This window comes from Passer montanus, unplaced genomic scaffold (assembly GCF_014805655.1).
Source record: "Passer montanus isolate IOZ18808 unplaced genomic scaffold, ASM1480565v1 scaffold27, whole genome shotgun sequence".
In the NCBI taxonomy this organism is placed as follows: Eukaryota; Metazoa; Chordata; class Aves; order Passeriformes; family Passeridae; genus Passer; species Passer montanus.
The window spans coordinates 7,966,015-7,988,769 of NW_024367372.1; the positions used below are offsets into that span (position 1 = coordinate 7,966,015).

General features: G+C 35.4%; 1 protein-coding gene across 5 annotated transcripts in view; it reads right to left on the reverse strand.

The window, feature by feature from the left end:
- AK7 (adenylate kinase 7) overlaps positions 1–22,755 on the reverse strand; it is a 29,142-nt gene that overhangs the window by 4,980 nt on the left and 1,407 nt on the right. For 2 of the 5 annotated variants that reach the window (XM_039712692.1, XM_039712693.1), the window contains exons 3-16: positions 22,054–22,162; positions 20,962–21,056; positions 20,116–20,226; positions 15,355–15,438; positions 14,681–14,769; positions 14,066–14,156; positions 11,606–11,683; positions 10,715–10,864; positions 9,143–9,271; positions 8,681–8,843; positions 6,198–6,329; positions 5,097–5,174; positions 4,238–4,435; positions 129–349 (exon numbers count right to left, since the gene is read on the reverse strand). In XM_039712692.1, the coding sequence (XP_039568626.1) occupies positions 129–349; positions 4,238–4,435; positions 5,097–5,174; positions 6,198–6,329; positions 8,681–8,843; positions 9,143–9,271; positions 10,715–10,864; positions 11,606–11,683; positions 14,066–14,156; positions 14,681–14,769; positions 15,355–15,438; positions 20,116–20,226; positions 20,962–21,056; positions 22,054–22,162 (1,728 nt within the window). The remainder of the gene's footprint in view (positions 1–128; positions 350–4,237; positions 4,436–5,096; positions 5,175–6,197; positions 6,330–8,680; positions 8,844–9,142; positions 9,272–10,714; positions 10,865–11,605; positions 11,684–14,065; positions 14,157–14,680; positions 14,770–15,354; positions 15,439–20,115; positions 20,227–20,961; positions 21,057–22,053; positions 22,163–22,755) is intronic. The other 3 variants (XM_039712694.1, XM_039712696.1, XM_039712695.1) reach the window with 3 other exon arrangements.

Sequence of the window (22,755 nt, forward strand, 5' to 3'; positions counted from 1 at the left end):
CTAAAGTAGGATATAAGGAACAAGAGAATTTATGCTACATTTCCCAAGTGTATTTATATAACAGATTACTTGAAGTCATCTAAAACACATAAATAATAATGTTTTCCCAAAAATATGTATTAACCTACCCACTCTTCCCATCTCGCCTTTCTTTCTTCCCTTTCCTTATCTTCTTTACGCTTTTCTTCAGCTTTTTCTTGAGTTTCTTTGGCAAGGCGTTCCTCAGCTGCCTGGCGTTCCAAAGCCTCCTTTTCTTCATCTGTCAAACCATAATTCCGAGGTTCTCCAATTTCCTTGATGATCTTTGATACAGTAAGTCTGTTTTCAGAATCTTCATATACAGCTATATCTTTTAAAAAATACAAGAGAGAACCATTTCAAGCTTTTGTCAACTATCCTCAAGTATTATGCAAGACCTAAAAATATATATTTGAATTTTCAAGTAAAATATGTTGTTTTCAATTGCTTATAAATTTCAATTTTTGTTACATAGAATGAAGTTTTCTAAATCTGATTTTCTTTACCAGTTTCAGCTAAAATAGTTTGCCTTTCAGGCTGATCTAAGGAAGAAACATGCTAAAATAAATTTTACAACTATAGTTTAATAATTGCAGCTTGCCCAGGTTTTGAAATCCAAAAAAGAGGTCAACTACCATCTTTCAGAGATGTTCCTGGCACCAATCTTATATCAACTTACCCAGATACACAAAACCATCAGTTTTGTCCTTCTCTCCCCACTGAATGCTACACAATAGTTGTTAGGACATGGCACAAACTCCAATGTTTTTACTCCTACAGATTTACAAATACGCAGACCTTTCTCTAATCGATTTCTCACTGTGTTATATTTACAAAATAAATTTGTAGCTTCACGTAGGAACATAAGGACTGAACAAGACCTTCTCTTTCATTTTATTCCTTCTCCCTTTTTAATTGCTGGAAGTTACTTGCACAATAAACTTGACAAGAAAGAAGAAAAAAATATAGAAGAATGAAGACTTTCTCCAGGGCTCTCTATTTTCTGTATGCATTCAGTGTGGGGAGGCAGAAACACTACAGATGGAAAAGAGGAAAAGTGGGTGTTTGCAGTAGAGACTACTGAGGTAAAGGGTTTGTTCAGGGGCATGAAATGGAAGGTGTAAAAGCACAGCAATGGGTAAGGAGAGTATGCAGATGAAGGGAAAAAGAAGAATCAGAATACAGGATTTAGATGAGAATCCAGTAGCCCCTGCTCCACAGTCCTTTAGGAAGTTATTTTGAAAGTCATTGGCAAAGCATTTTTCCCAGCTCTTTCTAATCACAGATTCAGGCAGAATCAGACTCTCAAATACTAATACCATTTTCCCAAGAGTTAAAGTATTTGTGAGTTGGACCTCAAATCCAAACTCTGATCATTAATTGAGCAGGGAACTAACATAGGTGATAAAACTTATTTTACAGCTTCTTCTTTCATGAAGTCAGGAATTACATTCCTGAAGAATTCTAAATTAAAGCAACACATTTGCTATGGCAAGCAGCCCATCATTCCTACAATTTTAGCTGCACATGGACATACAAATTACAATGAAAATCACTTTTGTTGTCATTTAAAGTATTGCTAAGAATTGTTTCAAAGTTGAATTTGAGGTCTCAAGGACTGCATCTTTTTTCTTCGATAGCCACAGAAGAGTATAGTGTTCATTTTACAGCAACCAGAATTAACTACATTTATCCTCAAAAACTAATGCCTTTTAAATGAGAAATGAAGTTAGTACTGATGCTAGCTGAAAGATCACTGGAAAAGGAGTTCATAAATTAAGGTCTTCAAAGGGATTGTTGTTGTAACTTTAATATGCCTTTTTGTAGAAGATCTGTCACCATTCCCAGTTTGCAAATGAGAAAAATAAGACACAAGATAACCAACTTGCAGTCTTCGTGAAGTGAGTCATCAAAGCAAAGTTGAGTTTCCAGAATCTTGAAGCCCACTTCTTTGTACTAATCATATTTCAGACTCAGAAAAATAATAATCATAAAAATGATACATAAAACCATATGTTACATTTTTTAAAATTTAAGGTGAAAGAAAACTTTTATTATTTTGAAACAATATTTAACAAATCACAGGCACAATTTTTAACCCCTTCTTTGGAATATAACTGAGCAAGCAGTTGGGTCTCTGATAAAATCCATTGCTACTTAATTCTATGTATCTGAAAATCCAGCTGGAACATTGACTAGAATGGAGAGGTATTGGCTGAGCTGAAGGATCCTCAGTGGTTATCATGGTAATCTGCTCCTACCATTTTACAGCAGAAGCAGCACACCTGCATGCTTCTGTGGGTAACAACCAGGAATGTGAACATGGGTAAGGAGACAGTTCTGAGACAAACAGGACCTAAAGAGGATGCTCATTTGAACATGAGAATTAATGCTATACACTCAGTGTGAAAATAATCTGGAACATCACAGTTGTGATACTGCAATAACTAAAATCAGTAGGCAAATGTGTTTCTGTATTTGGAATGCACTACAGTTGAAGAATAATCTTTAGGCATAATTGTTTGACAGTGCCTCTATTTGCATATCTAGAATTGTATAAGCTAAGAATATGACCAATTGGTGACACCAGACCTTAATATTTACCATTTCATACATTTACTTTCCACAGTAGAATTTCTTCAATTCTAAAATAATTTCACTAACTCTAAATAATTACACTATTTTTTCCCACTACTCTACTTCCTAACAACACTTAAATCTTATTATTTTCAAAATAATCTCCATGACTGACAATAAATAAAAATCTTGGAAAATCAGTTGTGGCTAAAGGGGTTGAACAATTAACTTTTCCTAATTCATCCCAAATAGACATTCCAAATAGCAGCAGTTTGATTTTAGTGCAGAGGTCTTGCCCTTCTTTGTTTTCTCTCCTCTCCCCTCCAAAACCCACCTTTTCTTTAGAATGGTGTCACTCTGATCTCACTGGCATGAATAATCAGATTATAGTTATCTTCTCAAGATTTCCCAGTGATCACAATTTTCTAGATAATATGTAGGGAAGACAAATTTTCTCACATACAGGGATAGTGCAAAACAGATTCAGTCTCAGCCTTCCACGTTTGATTTCTAGTAATATTCTTAAATGCTTCCTAGTTTACAGATTACCCACATTTTGTCATGGTGTTGCAAAATGTGGAAAATGTAAAAATTTTCTTAAGAAATTATGTACTTTTATGTTTCATCTTTGTATACTTTCAAGCTTGATCAACAAGAAGGAAGATTTAACCATGAAACAGACAGCAAGCTCTAAATGATGTCCAGGTGTAGAATTACCTTGTTAAGCTGTAGGCCTGAACAAGACTCAATGATCTCAGACCAATGGGCTATTAACAAAGCTCAGGAAGGAGAACGTACAACTGATAGTGGACACAAAGACTGCAACATTTCCAGGCCATAAGGACATCTGGCAGAAGCCCAAGGAAGAAAGGAATAAACTTAGAAACTGTGCGGAAATCCGCTCCAGCTGGGTAAAAGTTAATGCCAGCAGTGAGGAAATCACAACCACATATTCAAGGACCACCAACACAAAAAACCCACTGACCCAAAAGAAGAGAAACACTGAGCATGGGAAGAAAGAGCATAATTATCTAATAGAAGATTGAATACTAATTAATATGAGAACTATGTAATATTTAGCTAATAAACAGTAATCCCTTTGTTTGGTAAAATGTATAAATAGTGAAATGGTTTGATAGTAGGGGTGTTTGATTTGTGGAGTACCACCAAGCACAGAGGTTAGCACAACTCCGAAATAAACCATCAATGCCTCTCTTCAGGGTGCAACTATTAACTTGTTGCCCACCAGGTAACAAATCCAATTTTTGTGGACAACAATAGCATTGGAGATAAGTCTAAAGAAAAGAAATAGAAGGAACCATAATGTTTATGTCCATGAAAATGTACTCTTACATCTATCTGAAAGGATGCCAATGCAGAGATCTGTAACCTAAGTCATAAAATTATTTTAATAATTAAGATGACAAAAATTAACAACACCCCCAATTTTACAAACAGGTTAACTGTAAAATAACATTTTTTGCAGGCATATAGTTAAATGCTCGTTTTATATGTATCCTGCAATGTTAATAAAAATATTATTTCTAAATGAATACTTGCTATTTGATTTTTACAAGTGTTAAATTTGTAACAACAAAGTTTTTTTATTCATGTTATATTTACTAATTTTATTATTCCATACCAATAAACTGAGGATGTATTTCAAGTTCATCAAAATAGTTGAGAACCGTCACATCATCGGCATTTATCTTGCGGAAGTGTTTCAGAATGTGCAGGAACTGGTTCTCAGCATAATCAGTTCCAGCAACTTCACTCTCTGGCAGTTTTATTATTCTGTTTATAAGGAATTCATCAGATGCCATCAAAGAAAAAATAAATTCTGTGAAGAAGAACATATTGTTTGAATATATACAGAATTTCCAAAGGAATCAAGCAAAAACAGCAGGATAAAGCAATTTCTACACAGATGAAATCCACTCTATTTTAACTCTCAGCATAACCAATGCGTTGCATTTTTATTCCATTAAGGAGCTGTAATCACAACAGGACAGTCACTACTGTTGTTATCAGCCAACAGTTGATGGCATTTTCACAAAAATCGCAAACAAACAAACATCCCACAAAGTGAACCAAACCCTTCCTTTTAATTAAGAAAAACTTCAACAAAAAGGTGGCCAAGCATTGGAACAGGCTGTCTGGAGAAGTGATTGAGTCACCATCTCCAGAGGTATTTGAGAGATACGGAGATGTGGCACTTAAGGACATGGTTTAGTGGTGGACTTGGAAGTACTGGGTTAAGGGTTTGACTTGATGCTCTTAGTGGTCTTTTCCAACCTAAATTATTCTATGATTAATTGTTCACTTTTAAATATGAGGGCAGCAGCATTACATGAAATTGATTTTTTTTTAAAGTGAAATTAAATAGGGACAGATGGAGTGATATTTTAGACTTCTTGTTGGTGACAGCAATTTTTCCTCAGTTTATTTAATTAGAAAATAAAACTCCTCAGTTTATTTAAAAAGAAATCTATCAAACTTACCAGGTATAATTATTTGATTAAATCTAGGCATTTTGCCCTTTGCTTCGTCCTCCTCTTCTTCTGCTTCATCATCTTCTACTAAAACAAAAGTAAGAAATTATTGACATTTTCATTTGAAGCAACAATATCTCTTTATTTGCTAAAAATGAGCCGAGTAAAACACAGGTTTGCCAATATCCAAATTATACTCATAATTGGAAATTATTCTAACCTTGACACCAGTTTAGAGAATTCAGTAATTCACGTTGCCAGGCACCACAGAATTGTATTTTGGGACACTAGTAGTTGTTTGCCTATACCACAGATGCATCTACATGCACACACAATTTTTAAATATGTCCAGTTTTAAAACTGCTGTCTTATCTTTGGCCTCTCCTGCTACCCAATAAATTATTCTGCAAAAAAATAGAGGCAAGGCTCAGAACAGTGCGTAGAAATACTTTACAATTCTATGGTTAAAATGGTTTTTGCCACTAAGGGTCTGCTATTATGAATAGTCAGTAAAACTGCCTGTAGAGTACCAGCTGAGCATGACCATTTGCAGAACATAATAAGCTGAACAAGACTGTTTTTCTGTACCTACAAACCTCAGTTGTAATTTAAACATGAATACGATTCTTGGTCTTAATGTATGGACAGTGCTTGCTCACAATTTGAAATGTGTGTTGCAGAGCTTCTCTGAAGTCATATCTACAGTAGCTTACCTAATAAATACACTATAATTTGTCTCACAAAATATGTACTGGTGCACTGCCTGGATCCCCTCATTCAGTAGCCCTTAAACATTATGAAGAAATTCTGTTGTAGAGCTTGCTTAAGTAGAGTAGACCAACACTGGACAGGAGAGCATCTTCCATGTTTGTGCATTTACTTTTTACATTACCAGGAAAGATAGTCTAAAAATTACCTTGTGCATAAATTCAATAAGCTGCATTACAGTCCTTCTTACATTCTAATAATCACACATCACAAAACTTGGTTTTGTATCTTGCACTGCAATCATCACAGCGCCGATGCACTCAAGGCTCTGAGAGCGAGAATAACAACAGCAGCAGCAATAAAAACAAAAGCAGCAACAAAGGCAAACCAAGCAGTACACACCTTTAAAAAGATCCATTGCCTGCTCATAGGTCTCTGGGAACCCATCTAAAACATATCCCTGATTTCTACAGGGCATAGACATGAGCTTGTCCTTCATAATTTTAATAAGAAGATACTCATCACCTAGATGGCCTAAGACAAAGAAGGTTAATAGGTAGCTAGTTTATAGAAACAAGAGATCTCAAAATATTATACTAACATTTAATACATTTTAATACATTTTTCTTCTACTTAGACCTTAAAAAGTTAAATATTTTGAGTTACTATTTATATATTATGCATTGTCAGCAATCTATGGAATATTAAAGTGTAGATACAAAATAAAATTACCTTTGTGTTTACAAGGATATAAACATTAGTACTTTAATGATATAAACAGGAAGTCAGTTTTATTTTGAATTTTACAATCAGATTTTAATTGAAGCAGTAAAGAAATACTTAGAGAAAAAAAAGTCACAAGAAAGCAACAATTTTCTATTTTCATTTGACAGTAAGACTTAAAGATAGTCTTCCAAAAAAGACATGAGGTAGGTTCTGCAAGTTTCATTTTCAGACAGGTTGTGATATGAATTAGTTTATTTACCTGTCCTACATTGTTGAGAAAATATGTAGGAGGAAAAAAGTTTGACCTGATATTTTGTCCTTTTGCAAACATTAACTCTAGTTTCCAAAACATTTTTTTGCTTTGACTATTAAAAGCCTTAGATATTTATAAACCATTCTAATCACAAAAGTATGTAACTATTTTAAAAGACATTGTTATTTTGAAGAACACATAAAAGCATGCAGAAGAGATGCTGCCATAGATCTTATTACCAAAGCTTCCAGGTGTGTAAGAAATTAATTTCTTTGCAGATACACAAGATCAAAATCAGCTACACCCTTAGCAACAGACCACATTTTTAAGGGGGATCACTTTATACCACATGGAAAATGTACACTAGTAAGAAAATTATATGGCATTATTAATATACAGATGGTAACTAATACTTTTCAGCAAGGAACCCTTTTTCAATCTTTTAAAAATTCTTTCCAGGCTTCTGCAAGCAGTACTTATTTTCTAATAATGTATGAGGTTCTTAAATAACCCCAACAAACTCATACTAGCATGCACTTGTTTTTTCTAAAATACTTTTATTTTTGCAAGTTTGACAAAGGTATATTTCACCAGCTTTTTACTTTTTGTTATAGAAATTTATGCTCTCTGCTCTGAGAAGAAAACATGACATTATTAAAAAATTCTGAAGTAGAAAGAGGAAAGGGCTACGATTAAAGAGGCACCAAAATATTTTTAAAATATGTCACTTTTAATATACAAGGTGTATCATTGCATTGGGCTTGTGTGGACAGGTTTTTTAGCCAGGGGACTCACAGAAGTGGCTTCTCTGAGAGGCTGGTAAAAGCTTCCCCCATGTCCAACAGAGCCAATGCCAGATGGCTCCAAGATGGATCTGCTGCTGACCAAATTTAAGCCAATCATGGATGGTAGTAATGCCTCTGTAACAAAATGTCTATGTAGGGAAAAAGTCATTGTGCAGAAGTAAAATGTGGCCAGGGAAGACAGCAGTGAGAATCTGTGAAACACCTCTGCAGACACCAAGGTCAGCAAAGAAGCAGGGAAGGAGGTTCTGCAGGTGCCAAAGCAAAGGTCCACCTGCAGGCTGTGGTGCAGCCCATGGTGAGCAGGCTGTCACCATGCAGCCCACGGAGGTCCAGGGCAGAGCTGAGGTCCACCTACAGCCCATGGAGAGGCCCACTCAGGAGCAGGTGGATATCCAAAAGAAGGCTGTGACCCCATGGGAAGCCCACACTGGAGCAGGTTTGCTCCTGGCAGGACCTGTAGACCCATGGAGAGAGAGAAGCCCACTCTAGAGCAGGTTTGCTGCCTGGACTTGTGAGCATGTGAGGGACCCACAATGGAGCAGCCTGGGCCTGAAGGGCTCATCCTGTGGATGGACCCACAATGGAGCAGTTCATAAAAAACTGTAGTCCATGGGAAGGACTCACACTAGAGAAGTTTGTGGAGGACTGTCTCCTATGTGAGGACCCTACATTGGAGCAGGGAAAAGACTCCTCTCACTGAGGAGGAAGCAGCAGCAGAAACAACATGTGATTAACTGGCCATAAACCCTGTTCTTGATATCTCTGTGCTGCTGGTGGGAGGAAGCAGAGAATCATGAATAAAGTTAAATTCAGGAGAGAAGGGAGGGGTAGATTCTCTGGTTTTGATTGGCAATACATTTAAGTAATTTCCCCAAGTCAGGTTTGTTTTGCCCATGACAGTACTCTGTTTGTGACCTCTCCCTGTCTTTATCTCAACTCATAAACCCTTCATTGTATTTCCTCTCCCGTGTCCAGTTGATTATTCATTTTAATAGGAACTAAAAGTGTAGAACACAAATTTATTTGTGTTTATCTGATTTCCATTTGCACAGGGTTGCACTAGCTACCTGAATCCCATCATCATACTTTGTATTTCCTACCTTTATTCTGCTGCATGTTTTCTTTTATTGCATTTAATAGTTCCTTTGCTTCTTCTACATTTTCCCCCTCTTCCTCCTCCTCCTCCTCTACAAGATCTTCTCCTTCTCCTTCTCCTTCTACTTCTCTTTCCACCCTGTCAGATTCTTTAGCCAGAATTTGCTCCTGATGACAAGAACAGAAATAGGATTTGGCTCGGAAATTCCATAACCAAATTTACTTTATACACAGATGTAATAAAAGAAAAAAATAAATAATTTCTTTCATGTGTGCTCATTAACAGTGAGATACTGAGCAACTTCCAGTCCCTAAAAAGATTTCAGTGCAACTGCCAGAGATGATCACAATGTTGAAAGATATTTCTATTCACAAATAATGGGATTATAAGTAATTTTTAAATGCTGCCACACATCTTAAAATCTGAGAAATTAAAATAACAGGAATATTAGAAAACAGCAACACACCAGATGTGCAATTTTTTCAGAAATCGCATCATTTGTCCTGACATAATGTAGCTTGTAGTGTTTGCAGAGCTCCTTAGCAATGGTAGATTTGCCAGAGCCAGGAGGACCATGAATGCAAACTTTCAGAGGCTGGAAAAAAGAATAAAGATGTGACATTATTCAAACAGCACAGATGGTTTTATGTAAAAGCAACAATATTTTTAATATTACTAATAGGAAATAGCAATTGTACTTAAAACTAAAAGTATATTATTTATTTATTTATTTATTTATTTATTGTTGAATACCTTATCTATCACCCACAGGTCTTGAGTAACATGGTTACTTAAATGATGAAATTTACTGTTGGAGAAAAAGCATGCTTCTATTTAGTAGACTTACAGACCAATTTGTTGTGGCTAGTTAATGTTTGAATAATCCAAAGAGAGGAAACACAATGCCACAGATAGGATGCAGTGAATTTTGGAATGTGGTAGCAGATATTCTACTATAAGCATGCAATAGTTCTACTTTCCAATTGAGATAGAGTTGCTGTCGTCAAAATTATTATTTTGACCTCAAAAATTCCAGGTCCATAACAATCTTAAGTGATGTCTCATTTCAGCCTACTTAGCCTGAGGATGAGTAAGTGCAATTAGGATCCCAGTATACACTTATTAAATATGTTATGCAATAAACTCCAAATCATACATAATTAAGTGCCTATCTTAATTTAGTAAATCTGACAGTACAAACTCTGCAACAGAGTAGAGACAGACAGTCTAGCTGGCCTTCCTTCTCCTTGCTACCTGGTATGTACTGTTTCTTTTAGTTAGATGCATATGTTCTTAGATGCAATAGTTTAACCCAAACGCAGATCTGGTAATCCTTTCAGAGCTATGAAGGGTCTTTCAATAAATAACTTTTAACAATAATATCTTCACCTTGTTTTACATACCCTGAACTTTTATTCAAAGTTTGAACCAGATATAGACATGCTAAACAACTTTATTTATACTTGGATGTAAACAAGCATTTTTCTGCACCTTTCAGTAACCTATACATCTGAATACAGAAGTTCTAAATATCAAGCTAACATAGGAAATAGTGAAGTTGCCCAGTAAATTACACTACAGAGCAGGGTAAAAGGAAGACTATATTGCATTGGAATATCCACATTCACTGAATATATAAAGGGCACAAAATACTCACCTAACTATTGACTATTATAAAAAAAGTTCAAATAAAAGATAACTTATTATATTCCTGAGGCAAAATTTACCAAGAGTGCCATATACTGCATAAAGAAACTAGCTTCAGATAGCAGCTTTCCATCATTAAGCTTATTTGCATTTACAGAATTTCAGTTTTAGGCATAAAGAAAACAATAAAACTCAGTTTGTTTGGGGGTTTTTTTGCCACTTATTTAATGTATTCAATTCAATTTAAAGTTTTTATGTTCTCTTATTTTGCATCTATATCCACCTTCTATGTATTTTTACTGAATTAATTTAAAACTTGTGTTTATATAACCATTTCTATTGGGGATAAAGAGAAAAGAGCAGTTTAAAATAGTATATACCAAAACATTACCAGTAATCCTCGAGCTTTCTTGTATTCCATGATGACTTGAGCAATGTTCTCTATCAGTCCTGTCTCAGCAAACCAGTTAATGTTGAAATTCTCTCTCAGATAAATAGGTTCCATTCGCAGGTTCACAAACAACATATCCAACTGCATTTGCTGAGGGAACAAAGCTACATTTATTTACAGCCTTAACCCATGCATGTTAAAAGAACAGCTGGAGCTAGAGACTAGAATGGATGGGGACAATAGAAAGAATTAAAGCATTGGGAAAGAAGGTTTGCATGCAAAACAAAATGGATATTTTAAGCTTTTCAAAAATATTAATTTTCAATGTATATTTGTATTTGAGTGTTCTCATGATCTATTAGAACATGCAACACTAAGCAAGTATTCTGTACAATGAAAAGTTTTCATGTAATTGCAAGGAATCCCCTCTTTTATAAATTTATCGAGTACCATCTTAAAAATTATCTGGGTTGTGTTTTGTTTATTTCTCCTATGAACAATTTATTCCAGATAAATAGATGAATTCAACGTAATTTATGTATTCTGTGTTCATCAGCCTTAGCAGCACTTCATCATTAAATATTTTTTAATTTTTATCATTTTGTTAGAGTTTTATTAGAGTGCTCCCATATGCTAAGGGGAACAATGACAATAGAGCTTCAGTGTTTTATTCTTTTAAATGATGCTGTAACTCTTCAAAATTCTGTGTTTTATGACGGCTAGATTTTACTTTATTTATTTTCCAAATTGAAACCGATTTTAAATATTTTTAGGTGTATTTTGGGGCTAGTTTTTTCTGGCAAAATAAAAAAATAAATTATCTATTTTATTATGTTATACTTTTAAGTTTAAATACTTTCTTGAAGAAATAAAAGAAAGAAAAGTACTGACTGTTAGCTCTTTGCTCAGGAATGCATTTTCTTTAGGAACCTTCTCAGTTTTTCCTGGTCCAATATTTTTACTGATACACTATCAGAAAAAACAAACAAACAAACAATAAAAAAATGCCACTCCAGAACCACTTAACAAATCGGATTCTTAGGAAAAAATTGAACAGAATTTCAGTGGATAAAATATGTGCTTTAAATTTTATGTTACACTGTGCCTGGAAAATCAGGATACTGATTTGAAATAGATCTAAGAACAATACATTTGTGTCTTGAAAATCAGGATACTGATTTAAATAGATCTGAGAACAATACATTAACTTTAATGTTAGTATTGAATAGCTGTTGATTGCTAAGTAACCTTACTACCTGAAAAAAAAAAAATAAAACAACCCAAAATCACAGAAAATTTTATAAAGCTCTTAAATATATGAATAAATCCCTAGTGCTTCAGATCTATTTGGAGATATTTAGTTTCCCAGCATTTTCGCTTTAGGTTCCTGAGGTATTTAATTCGATTAACAATTGGGAAGGGTTTTCAGATCAATGCCACTGATAAATCTCCACATATCATTTGCATTTCATCATTAGACAGAAATTGTTAGTTATTCCTATATAGCCCTTTAAAATAGATTTAAATCCCACTACATTCCATAAAATCATAGCATTTGTATGGACCATTGTCGGAGACTGAAATAGTATAGTTTGTGACTTAAACATTTTCATGAAGGCCTTTTGCCTATAACAGCACACAATGTATTACAAGGGCTGCGCAGAAGACCACCACACCCTGAATGGGGCTCCCACTGAGGCCCCGGGCTGCTCGCTGATGAAGATAAGATAAAGTAACAATTGAGGACTAGGGAAAATGGATGCATTCACAAAGCACAAGCCTAACACCTTGTGAGCAGTGACCCAGCCCCAGGGCTATCAGCTGCCGGGCTGCTCACAGACCCTCGCACCTAAACGTGTTGGGGGGGAGGAGACGTTTTGGGTGTGTAGCGAAAAAGCCTCTGGTGGGAGGCAGTGACCGCCCATCCTTCGCTCTGCAGAGCAGCTCAGCTGAGGGGCCCTTCACCCGGAGAAAAACTTATCCACAGCAGAAGGGGTGTCATGGCCCATCAAAGGCCCCCCAAAGGGGTCCCCAGACCCTGCACCATGATGCAACAGATCCACAGTGTTGCAAGGGACAGTGTCAAACTGGCCTCTGCAAGGGAGACACGTGAGCGTTCCCACCTGCCCTAAACTGCACTAACCCGCAGCATTGTATACTCTTCCAATTCTACACTCTTCTGGTGGCCCCTCACCACCAGAACTCCAGATGGAGAGGAGCAACAAGACGTCATTGCGACCCTCGGATGGGTGATATGCTTCCACCTAACCCTTGTTCCTTCCCTTCCTTCCCTTCCTTTCCTTCCTTCCCTCTTCCCCTGTTTCCTTTTACTAACCCCATTTGCTTTTAATCACGTTTTTGGGGTATATTTTGAACCTTCAAAGTTCTTTCCATTTTATACAGAGAGACTTAGTTTTCTTTGCTCTTCTGGGTTTAAACTGGACCGTAACAACATCAGATCAATTAATCCAGCATTCTGGCTTCAGTGATGTCATTTAGTGGACACTCAGTTGAAGGTAAGCATGGAAAAGGCATATGTGATACTTGTTCCAAACTCTCTTCTAATCTTCAGCTATTTTCAACTAGAACTCTTAAGGTGTTTCTTTCCCATGCACCTTTCCAGTCTTCCCCTGGGCTGGTACAGCTTCCTGTCCCCAAGAATTCTCCACTTACTCCTGTCCTCTATCTCTCATTTCTAAACAACCTCATACCTATGAAAGGACACCAACCACTCTCCTTGGGATGCCTACCTGAACCAAAGCACAGGTTTCATCTTCTAGTGAGCTCCCTGTTTCATTAAACTCTCTTTGATACAACAACAACAACAACAAAAAATAAAAGGGCCTTATGTAACATTTGCTCAATCTACATCAGCAAGTGTCCTATGAGTTGACTCTCACTATCACAGTGTATAGTTTACCAGTGTCATTAAGACTACTTCTAGACTTAATTTCACAACTCTTGGAAAAACAAGGTATTTTCCACAACATGAAGGGAAACACATGGTAAAGAGTCAGTATATAATCACAGTTCTGTGAATCCCATAAAAATTGTCCATCAATTCTCCATAACTTTCTTAGGTAAAAATTTTATTTAAGTTAATGATAATACTGCAAAAATTAGTCTGTAAGATCAAGTAAACTACTTTGTTTAAAGGACAGATGTCTTAGAGGATTTCAAAGTAATCTTCCATGTAATTTACTACTCAGGATAATTCAGGAAGACCTAGGAATGTCTACTTCAGTAAAATGCATAGTTTTAAAACCTTACAGATATACTGATATAGTACAGATATACTAAAAAAACAAACCAAAAGAAATTAAAATATCATGCTTTTATCAACTGTCTTACCTTTACTAATTCTCCAAGCGTGTGCATCGAGGCATCTACTGCAAGTACATACTGAAAGTTTGGCCTGTGTTCTGCTACATTTTGCAACACTCTGAAACATAGCAAGTACAGTTCGGGCTGGCACTTGGAGAAGCATCCCAGGCTTTCCTTGTTAAATGCAGTTCATGAAACAGTACCAAGAGTCTGCAAATTCTTGCAGAATATTTCAGAGCATGACATTTTCATACATATTTCACTTAATAAAGAAGCACAGCTACACATTTTATTTGGAAGGAAGTTAAAAGAATAAAAAGATATATCTGTGAAAGATATTGTCTTAGTCTGCTGTAGAGTCCACAATCCATTTCCAGTTCTGTGCCAGTTAACTGGTATCACACTCTAGACTGAGCACGACTCGTTATTTATTAAAAGCAAAGCACCAGTGCAACAGTGAGATAAGGATTCCAGAAAGCACATCTACTTCTAAAGAAACTGAAGGCTCTGTTTGACTCAGTTAAAAGGGCCCAAACCTGACCTTAAACCAACCCACCCAATTTAAAAGCCTCAGTACTCTCTAGTGAATTTGTTATCTAGCTAGGTATCAATTATTGCTCAGAGAATTTTTTTTCTACTTACATTGCCAAATCACGAATATGAATAGTTGGAATAATATTCTTGCCATCCCCAAAAACAGGTATTGCAGGAGTCTCACCAAGCCAACACATCTGAAAATACAGAGAATAAAATGAGGGAAAAAAGGTTACTTCTAACTAGAGCTACAAAAGGAACACTTGATTAGACAAATCTGTATATTCAAGATTTAAAGTTCAGTTTATTGAATAATTACTAGAACTGCAGTAAAGGAGACCATTCTTGGGAAGTACTGATTGCCAGACTACTAAAAGCAAGAGGGTTTTTTCTTAAGACTATTCTTTAATCTTGGCAAATATTACTTTTTATTACCTTTATCACCCTAAGGGAAAAAAATAAAGAAAAAAAAAAAGAGAGACTGTTGAAATGTTGAAAGAAAGACATTTCCCTGAATTCCATTTACAGTGACAGACATGTTCTCACTGGAAAGTACATATGGAGATACTGTTCAAAAATTAGAGAAATATCTAAGAAAAAATAGAGCCAAAAAAGATAAAAACACTTCCACTATAGCTAAAATATTTCAAAAGTATCAAATAAACAGTTCTGCTCAAGAAAGCATTGAGCTTACAATGCCAAGGCTGCTAAAAATGGATTCAATTCCAGTGCAGTTTGCCCCTAGAAATTAAATGATCCTTCAAATGTAGTCGGATGTCTACCTTAAAAAAGTAGTGAAAGAGTCCTTCCTCAGCTCCATATTGATGTCCTGAGGCAACAACATAAGTTGAAAACTTTTTTTTGTTCTGTAAAGTGAAAGCAGCAAGAAAGTTTTTATTAAAATCTGGTACTGCAATTGGGATACAGGTTTACACTGACTCTTGACTACATGTACACTAAATACACAAAGTGTGCAAACTGTATCATTTCCAAGTTGTAACTAGATCAATTGTTGCATATCCCATAGCTTCCTGAGTTATATTATCATTACTACTTCCTTCAAAAAAGCTGTCTACAGCTGTCTTCAAAGAAAAAGTCTACATTTGAACAAAAATTATAAGATTAAAATAAAATTAAGAGGTAAAATTTGGAAGTTATGTAAATAAATTGAGTGAACAGGATAACTCATGCTTCTACTTCCTATTTTCAAGAAAAAATAACTCTGAAATTCATTGAAGCTATTTTTTCAATGTAGTCTATTTACATTTGGCTGTCTAAAGGAGCAGAAAATGCTGGATTAATGATTTTACACTTTCTTTACTTTCATTTTGATGCACTATTACAAAAAGAAAAAAAAATCTTTGAACTATTTAAATGGTTTGGTAACCACACATTATGATTAACCCATATATTTTTGGCTGATCTGTGTAATGTCATAAAATTGCCTGTCTGCTTCAACATACATGTTACTGTTTGCATCAATGGTGAGGATGGTTATACAGGGAGAAAAAATATTTTTAAATCATCATAAAGGAAACGAGCTTTTGAAAAAGTTTTTTGAATTAGTAACTTTTAAAATTTTAGGATGAAACAAAATTATTAAATAATTCTCATGTTGTAAATATCCTAGGCATTATATATCTTCATCATAAAATGTAAAAGAACCTGCCTTTATCACAGTGGGAATACATGTGCAGATTTGTGATCTATTTTTTTTTTTTGGGAGGGGTGGGGGAAAGGACCTTTTGCTATCATCTTTATAATATTTTAGAAACAGAAAAATTAGGCATGTCTTAGCCAATCTTTGATTATATAAGCAAAGCACCATGTAACTGGACGACAAGTTGCAAAGTCAGTGGTTGTATCTATGTGACTTTATACTTAGAAAGTGCAACTTTGTTATAAAAACTACTTCAACTCACCTGAGTTTAACAGCTTGTTATTAATCATGAGAAACACTAAAATTAGAAGATATTACACGTAGCAGAAGAGCTTCCACACTGTAAGGACAGCTGCCTTTTTCAAACACTGCTAGGGCCACAGAAGGCTTTGCCATGGGATAAGCACAGAAGGGGGCTACAGCAGAATGTCACTAACTCCAGGCGTGGCAGGGGGTGATCTGGTTAGTCCTGGTTAACACACTTGGACAGAAATTTCCACTGTGGCCAACAGCGTCATGAAGCAACTGCTCATATGTGTATCAGTGGTCAAACAATGATCACCCCTAGTTCTGGGTCAGATGGCCACCACCAACCATCACTGAAGCCCCCTGAATATGCCTGTGTGGGTGCCTGGAACTTGGACTGTAAGATAAACCACCACAGCAGCAACTTGAGATGAGACAATGCATTACAAAACGTTATAAAGCTTACATTAACAAAGCTTGGGGAGAAGAATGTTTTGCTGATAATGATCACAAAATGCAGAATTTACAGGCCATAAGGAAAGCCAGATCAGCAAGTGTGCTGAAATCAGCTCCAACTGGGTAAAACGTAATCCTGGCAGGGTAAGGTCATGACCACTAACTCATGGCCTCCCCACCCAAGAAACCCATCAACTCAAAAGAAGAGGAAGACTGAGCATGTAACTTATTAGCACTAGAAGTGAGGGGAAAATTTAACCAATAGATAAAGAGAACTCTGTATCCAACAAACATTAATTCCTTTGTTTGCTAAAATGTATGAATATGAAAACTTCTGAACTATCTTGGGACTCCCATGACTGAGAAGCCCAGTATGAAGAAGGACCAACATGATGCCACTGGATCCTTGGGTGGTGACTATCTTCTGCTTGATCTCTCTCCTCTGTTTTCTATTTCTTTCTATCTCTCTACCTCATATTCATTGTTAAATAAAATCTGTATAATTTACTTCAGTTTGTGATCTTGTTTGCATCTTAATTTGGGCAAAGGTGTCTCCTTAGTACTCGATCTTAACACACACTGAGTTTGCTTGGATAATTCCATGACACATAGTGTTTGCACCTAAGAGCAGCAGCTCCTAGGGCTGTTCTGGACAGACATGTCCCAGAAGACACGTAGCAATTTCTGTCTCCTAGCAGGAAAAACCTGCCTCTTCTGAATCCACAGGAGGTGCTATTTCTCATTTCCCTTAAAAAGAATGTAACACAGGATTTTCTTCCATGTACCTTGTGCTAACTCCTGCCTTGTGGGAAGACAAACCATAATTTTGCACTGAGTGCTATATTTCACTGAAATGCATACCTCTAAAACAGGTTCAATTCCTCTAACTGTAGATACTTAGTGTCACAAGCTACCCATTGAGAAGGTACTACTTGACGTTACTTGGCTATGGTAATTTTAAAAATAGGGCAATGCTTAATTAAGCAAGTTGCTTAATTAAGTTCTCCGCGGCATGTTTAGTCCCGGGTAAGGAATGTCATGTTCCCGTTGTTGTTCATTAAAGCCACTAGGTGTCACTTTCTAGCTGGGATCCTCAGTTCCGGGCTGTGGTTGTTTTACGCTTGTTTGCTTTATTTTTAAAAATTGCTTGAAGTTAGAAACAGGTCTAAATGGATTCGGGAACTATTACGTCACTGAGAACAGAGATGGGGGCTGAAGAGCTTTTCTGCCTTTGGCAGGCAGGTATTTCTCCAAGGATTCTGAATTTGGCACGACCTCAGAAACTGCAGCTTCTAAGAAAAGTGACACAAGTTGAACGCCCTGAATGCCACTAAGGTAAAGGTAACAAATTGCTAGTGATAAAAAACAAAGACTCTTAAGCTCTCAGACTGTTACTGAATTTTAATCAAAAAACAGGTGAGAGGTACACTAATGCAGAGAGGCAAAATCTTGCTTTAAGAAACAACTTCCATTAAATTGCACTCTGAACAGGCAATAAGGCTTAGAAAACCTTCTTTCTTGGTGCAAGACCTTTTTTACCAGGCTGACAAGACTGATGAATCCTAGTGTCTGAGGTCTTTGCAGGGAACAATAACACTGTAATTTCTTTCACTGATGGCATATCCTCTAGACACCACTGAATTTAGGAAAGAGTAAAGACTGTAATCCAGAAGTCCCCAGCCATCACAAGAAGCCAAAGCTGATTTCATGGGAAGAACAGATGCTTTGGAGCCATCCTGTTCCAAAGTGCTGACAGAAACCATCCAGGAGCAGTGATACCCATTGGTGCTGACACTGAAGCTCTGGAGGAAAGGGGCTCCTTTTGAAAGGGGTACAGCACGTTGGTATTGAAAATATTCAAGCTGCTTTATCATGTGCTACATATCTGTCTTCTCAACAGATATTCAGCCTGGCAAACACTTAGAAGCTAATTATATAAATACGTTTGTTATGCAGTGACTCAGTGCTTTGGACTAGCCAGAAAAACAGTCAATAATTCATCTGGGTATTAAGTGGTGGCAGAAGTTAACACAAGGTTTGATGGATGCTGTTTAAAATTTTCATGTTTTTAACACTGTAGGTGTGAAACTTATCCCATGGTCTTTCAAATCCATGTTAGCACAGTAAAAGAAAAATCAATTTACCACTGCTTTTTCAAGCTGTAAACCAAATTTTTACTTGTATTCTGCACTGTTAGATCCACAGTAGAACATAATATAATTTCTAGTGCTATTTTCTCAGCAGTACATAAGACATATGCTCACACCAGAGAAAAGTTATTTTCACAATAAACTGTTATTAGCTGGATAAATTTCTGAAATGGACATTGAACTGTATTGATTATGGGAGACTCCTAACACAGAAAAAGAATGACCAAATGACACCTTCATCATCAGTGTATTTTTTGTTGTCTTTGAACCTCCTCACTACTCCACCACTAATGACAACAGCTTCCATTTTCCTGAATTGTAAGCTGAGCCACTATTGGTATTTATTTAATGATAGTTCTTAAATACAAATAGAAGCATAGTCTGTTCTCTAGTAAGATTAATGGTCTAATCAGACCAAAGCAAGGAAAGCTGAAGGAGGGGATTTTAAAACATATAAACTGATAATATATTTAAGCTATTCTGTGTCAGCTCTATGGGTGTGATTTTAAAGTGAATTATAGGGTGGAACAGAAGTCAATAAGGCCTCTGCTCCAAGAGCACAAACTATCCAGGGACATGCTAGGTGTGGCCAGAACATCTAAGAATTTAAATGAATTGTAATACCGACATAGCTGGCTGATATTTAAAGATGCTGCTTTTCTTTAGAGCTGTACTAATATCTCATTCCTCTACAATCTTTCTTCCTCAAATATTTCCACACAGACCACAGCTTTGATTGTCTTTAGTACAACCAAAGAAACAATACTATTTCAAGATGAGCATGATTTATTCCCTACCTAAGAAAAAAAAAAGAAATTGGGATTTATATTATGCATACATTTGGATTTCAAAGAACATTATAGTATTCTCCATGCTACTATATTTTATTAATAATTTGTATCATCTATATTTCTAAGGACAATATGATAATCTTAAAACTTATTCAAAGAGTTTATAAATTCCATTACTATGATAAAGCTCTAAATAAGAAGACAAACCAGCTTATTTTTATAAAAAAGTTGTACACATACAGTTTTCCCAAGTTTTGCAATGTGTTTTTCAGCATTTATGTGATCCAGAAAGCCAGGATGAGACCTTCTTTTGCGAAAATCGTCTTCATTAAAAGGAGCCTCGGGATCTTCCTACGAAGAAAAAAAATGTGACTGATATACATTTCCTAAAACAGAACCATTTTGAAGGTCTAGATAGTTAAAGGAAATTCTTTAAAAGTGTTTTAAAATCTGTTTTAACCTTTGTCTTCATTTGAAATTCTTCAAGGTTCTGAATTTGATGCCTGAGATTCAGCATTTTGAAAATGTCATTGGTTCAATTTCAAATTTCACAGTAAAAGATTTTTAACTTCTTGTTATATTTTAAAAAGCATTGGTTTTTATTATATATAGCATTACACAAGGTTGAAAAATATCTATTTCTGCAACACTGAATTTGAGAATTGCAATAGCATGCTACAAAGCACTCAACATGGCTCCTGGAAATACTTTAAATATATTGCTATAAAGATGTATCCATTTTAATTATGTATTTAATCAAATATACAGTGAACATGGGATTTTTTTAATGACTGAAACACAATGCATATTGTGGTTAGCATTTGTCTTGCCTCTTGACCAAGGAACTCTTTATGTCTTTCTGTATCATTATAGCCCAATGCCTAAACTTTTCTCACAGTGAATTTTATCTAGCAATTTTGGATGCAAGTAGTGGGTAAGGGTGAAAGAATCCTAAAACCCCACTCACTTTACCAGCCATCATTGAAGTACACATCCAAAATATATTGTATAATTTAATGTAATGAATATTTTCCACTAAATGGCAACATCTGTTAAAAAAAAAAAAAAAGTTTTGATATTACTTACAGGGTCAATGGGTTTGGTATTTGCCCAGGTCATTATTGTTGAAATGAGGATGAATAACTTTTGTTTTGCAAAAGTCTCTATTTCGTTATGTAGGGCTGTTAAATGAAAGCAAGGATTTTATTTTAAACTGTATTATTCAAATTATATTTTTGCTTTTATATAAAGATCCTATAGACACTCATAGCAATTTTCTATGTGATGTCTTTTTAAGCAAATGGTCTTTGAGGTAATATAAATTAAAGATAAAAAAATCAGGAAAGAGAACAAATAGATAAATAATGGTAATAAAGAATTAAATTATTAGTAATTGACATAATTGCCACAGAGCTACAAATTATGGGGAGAAAAATCCCCAAACAATCTATACTAGAAAACTATTCATCTTCACTGATTGCTAAAATATTGAAAGAAAATAAAAAAGTGTGGGGTTTTTGTGGTAGGAAAAAAAAGGTACTGAATGAAAACAAAGTTTATTTTGATATAAAGCAAGATAATTGTTTTAAACAATTAATTTTTTGTTATGTAAATTATTCTGTTGTCCAAATGTTCATATTATACAGAGGAAAGGATAATTTAGTTTAGCTGTCATGTAAATCATCATATTGCACTCTCACCTTGAAAGGATTCCAGCTGCCTATTAGAATTTGGGCGTAATAATAATGAGAAAGTTTTCAAAAGACTGTTAGCAATATCTTTTATTGGACTTTAAAGAAAAAGAAACTTAATTATATAAAATATTGAAACATTCTTTGAATATCACAGGAGCAAATCTTCTACCCACCCCCCAGTGCAAAGAGATGAGACAATGGTTGGCAGTTATTTAGGGAAATTACTGCCTACACAGATGTGCCATTTCAAGAGCTGGACCATTCCATGTCAGCTTCTCTCCCTTCTGAATGTGACAATGCATTCCATGGTTCTTTGCTATTTATCCAAACAATGTGTGCAGCATTTCTCCATCAAGGAACCCAATTTTATATTAAAGTGAATCCACGATAATTTTACACATTTTAATGATAATATTACACATTTATGGCAGGTTTTGATGGCTACATAGAAACCAAATTTCTGTTCAGGTAAAGCTATACTAACCAGAAGCAGCCCATGTTGCTTCCTCGATTTGGTTTGCATCCTCAGTGATATTATACAAAACAATGTCACACTCAAGCAAGTGACTTAAGAGTGCTTCTCGAGGAGAGACCTGAGGGAAAAACAGTTAGATTCTGTCACTAGAGAAAAAAAAAATCCTCTTGTAGTTCAATTTCTGGATAGAATGTGATTTTCCAACACTAGGATGTTGGAATTATTCATAAGATAGTTATCAAACAGTTATATAGTTATTATATTTCATCTGCCAGATACAAGAAAGCTAATAAAATGGAAATTAAATGCTGAAATTTCTAATTTAGAGTACACATTAACATAGATCAAAAATACAGACTTTTAATGGTATTTTAGGATCCATATTTTTAGTGCATTTGTGAGTATTGAAAATAACTACCTCTTATCCGGGTATTTTAAACAACTATCCATTGGCAGAATGGAGAAGACATCAAAAAATGTCAATTTCCTTGCAAGATAGCATCCTGTAATTTTTATTAAGTGCAGATTATCTGTATTACTTGAGCAATCCAGCAAACACTTTGGGCAAAAGCAGGGGTTAAAACTAAACACCACCAGCCATAATTTCCTGATTGAACAGTCCAGCTGCATAGACATCTGAATCAAAATTTTCAAATGTTGGTAGAAATTCTTCAATAAGAAGAATAATAACCAGTTTATAACAAGCAGTTT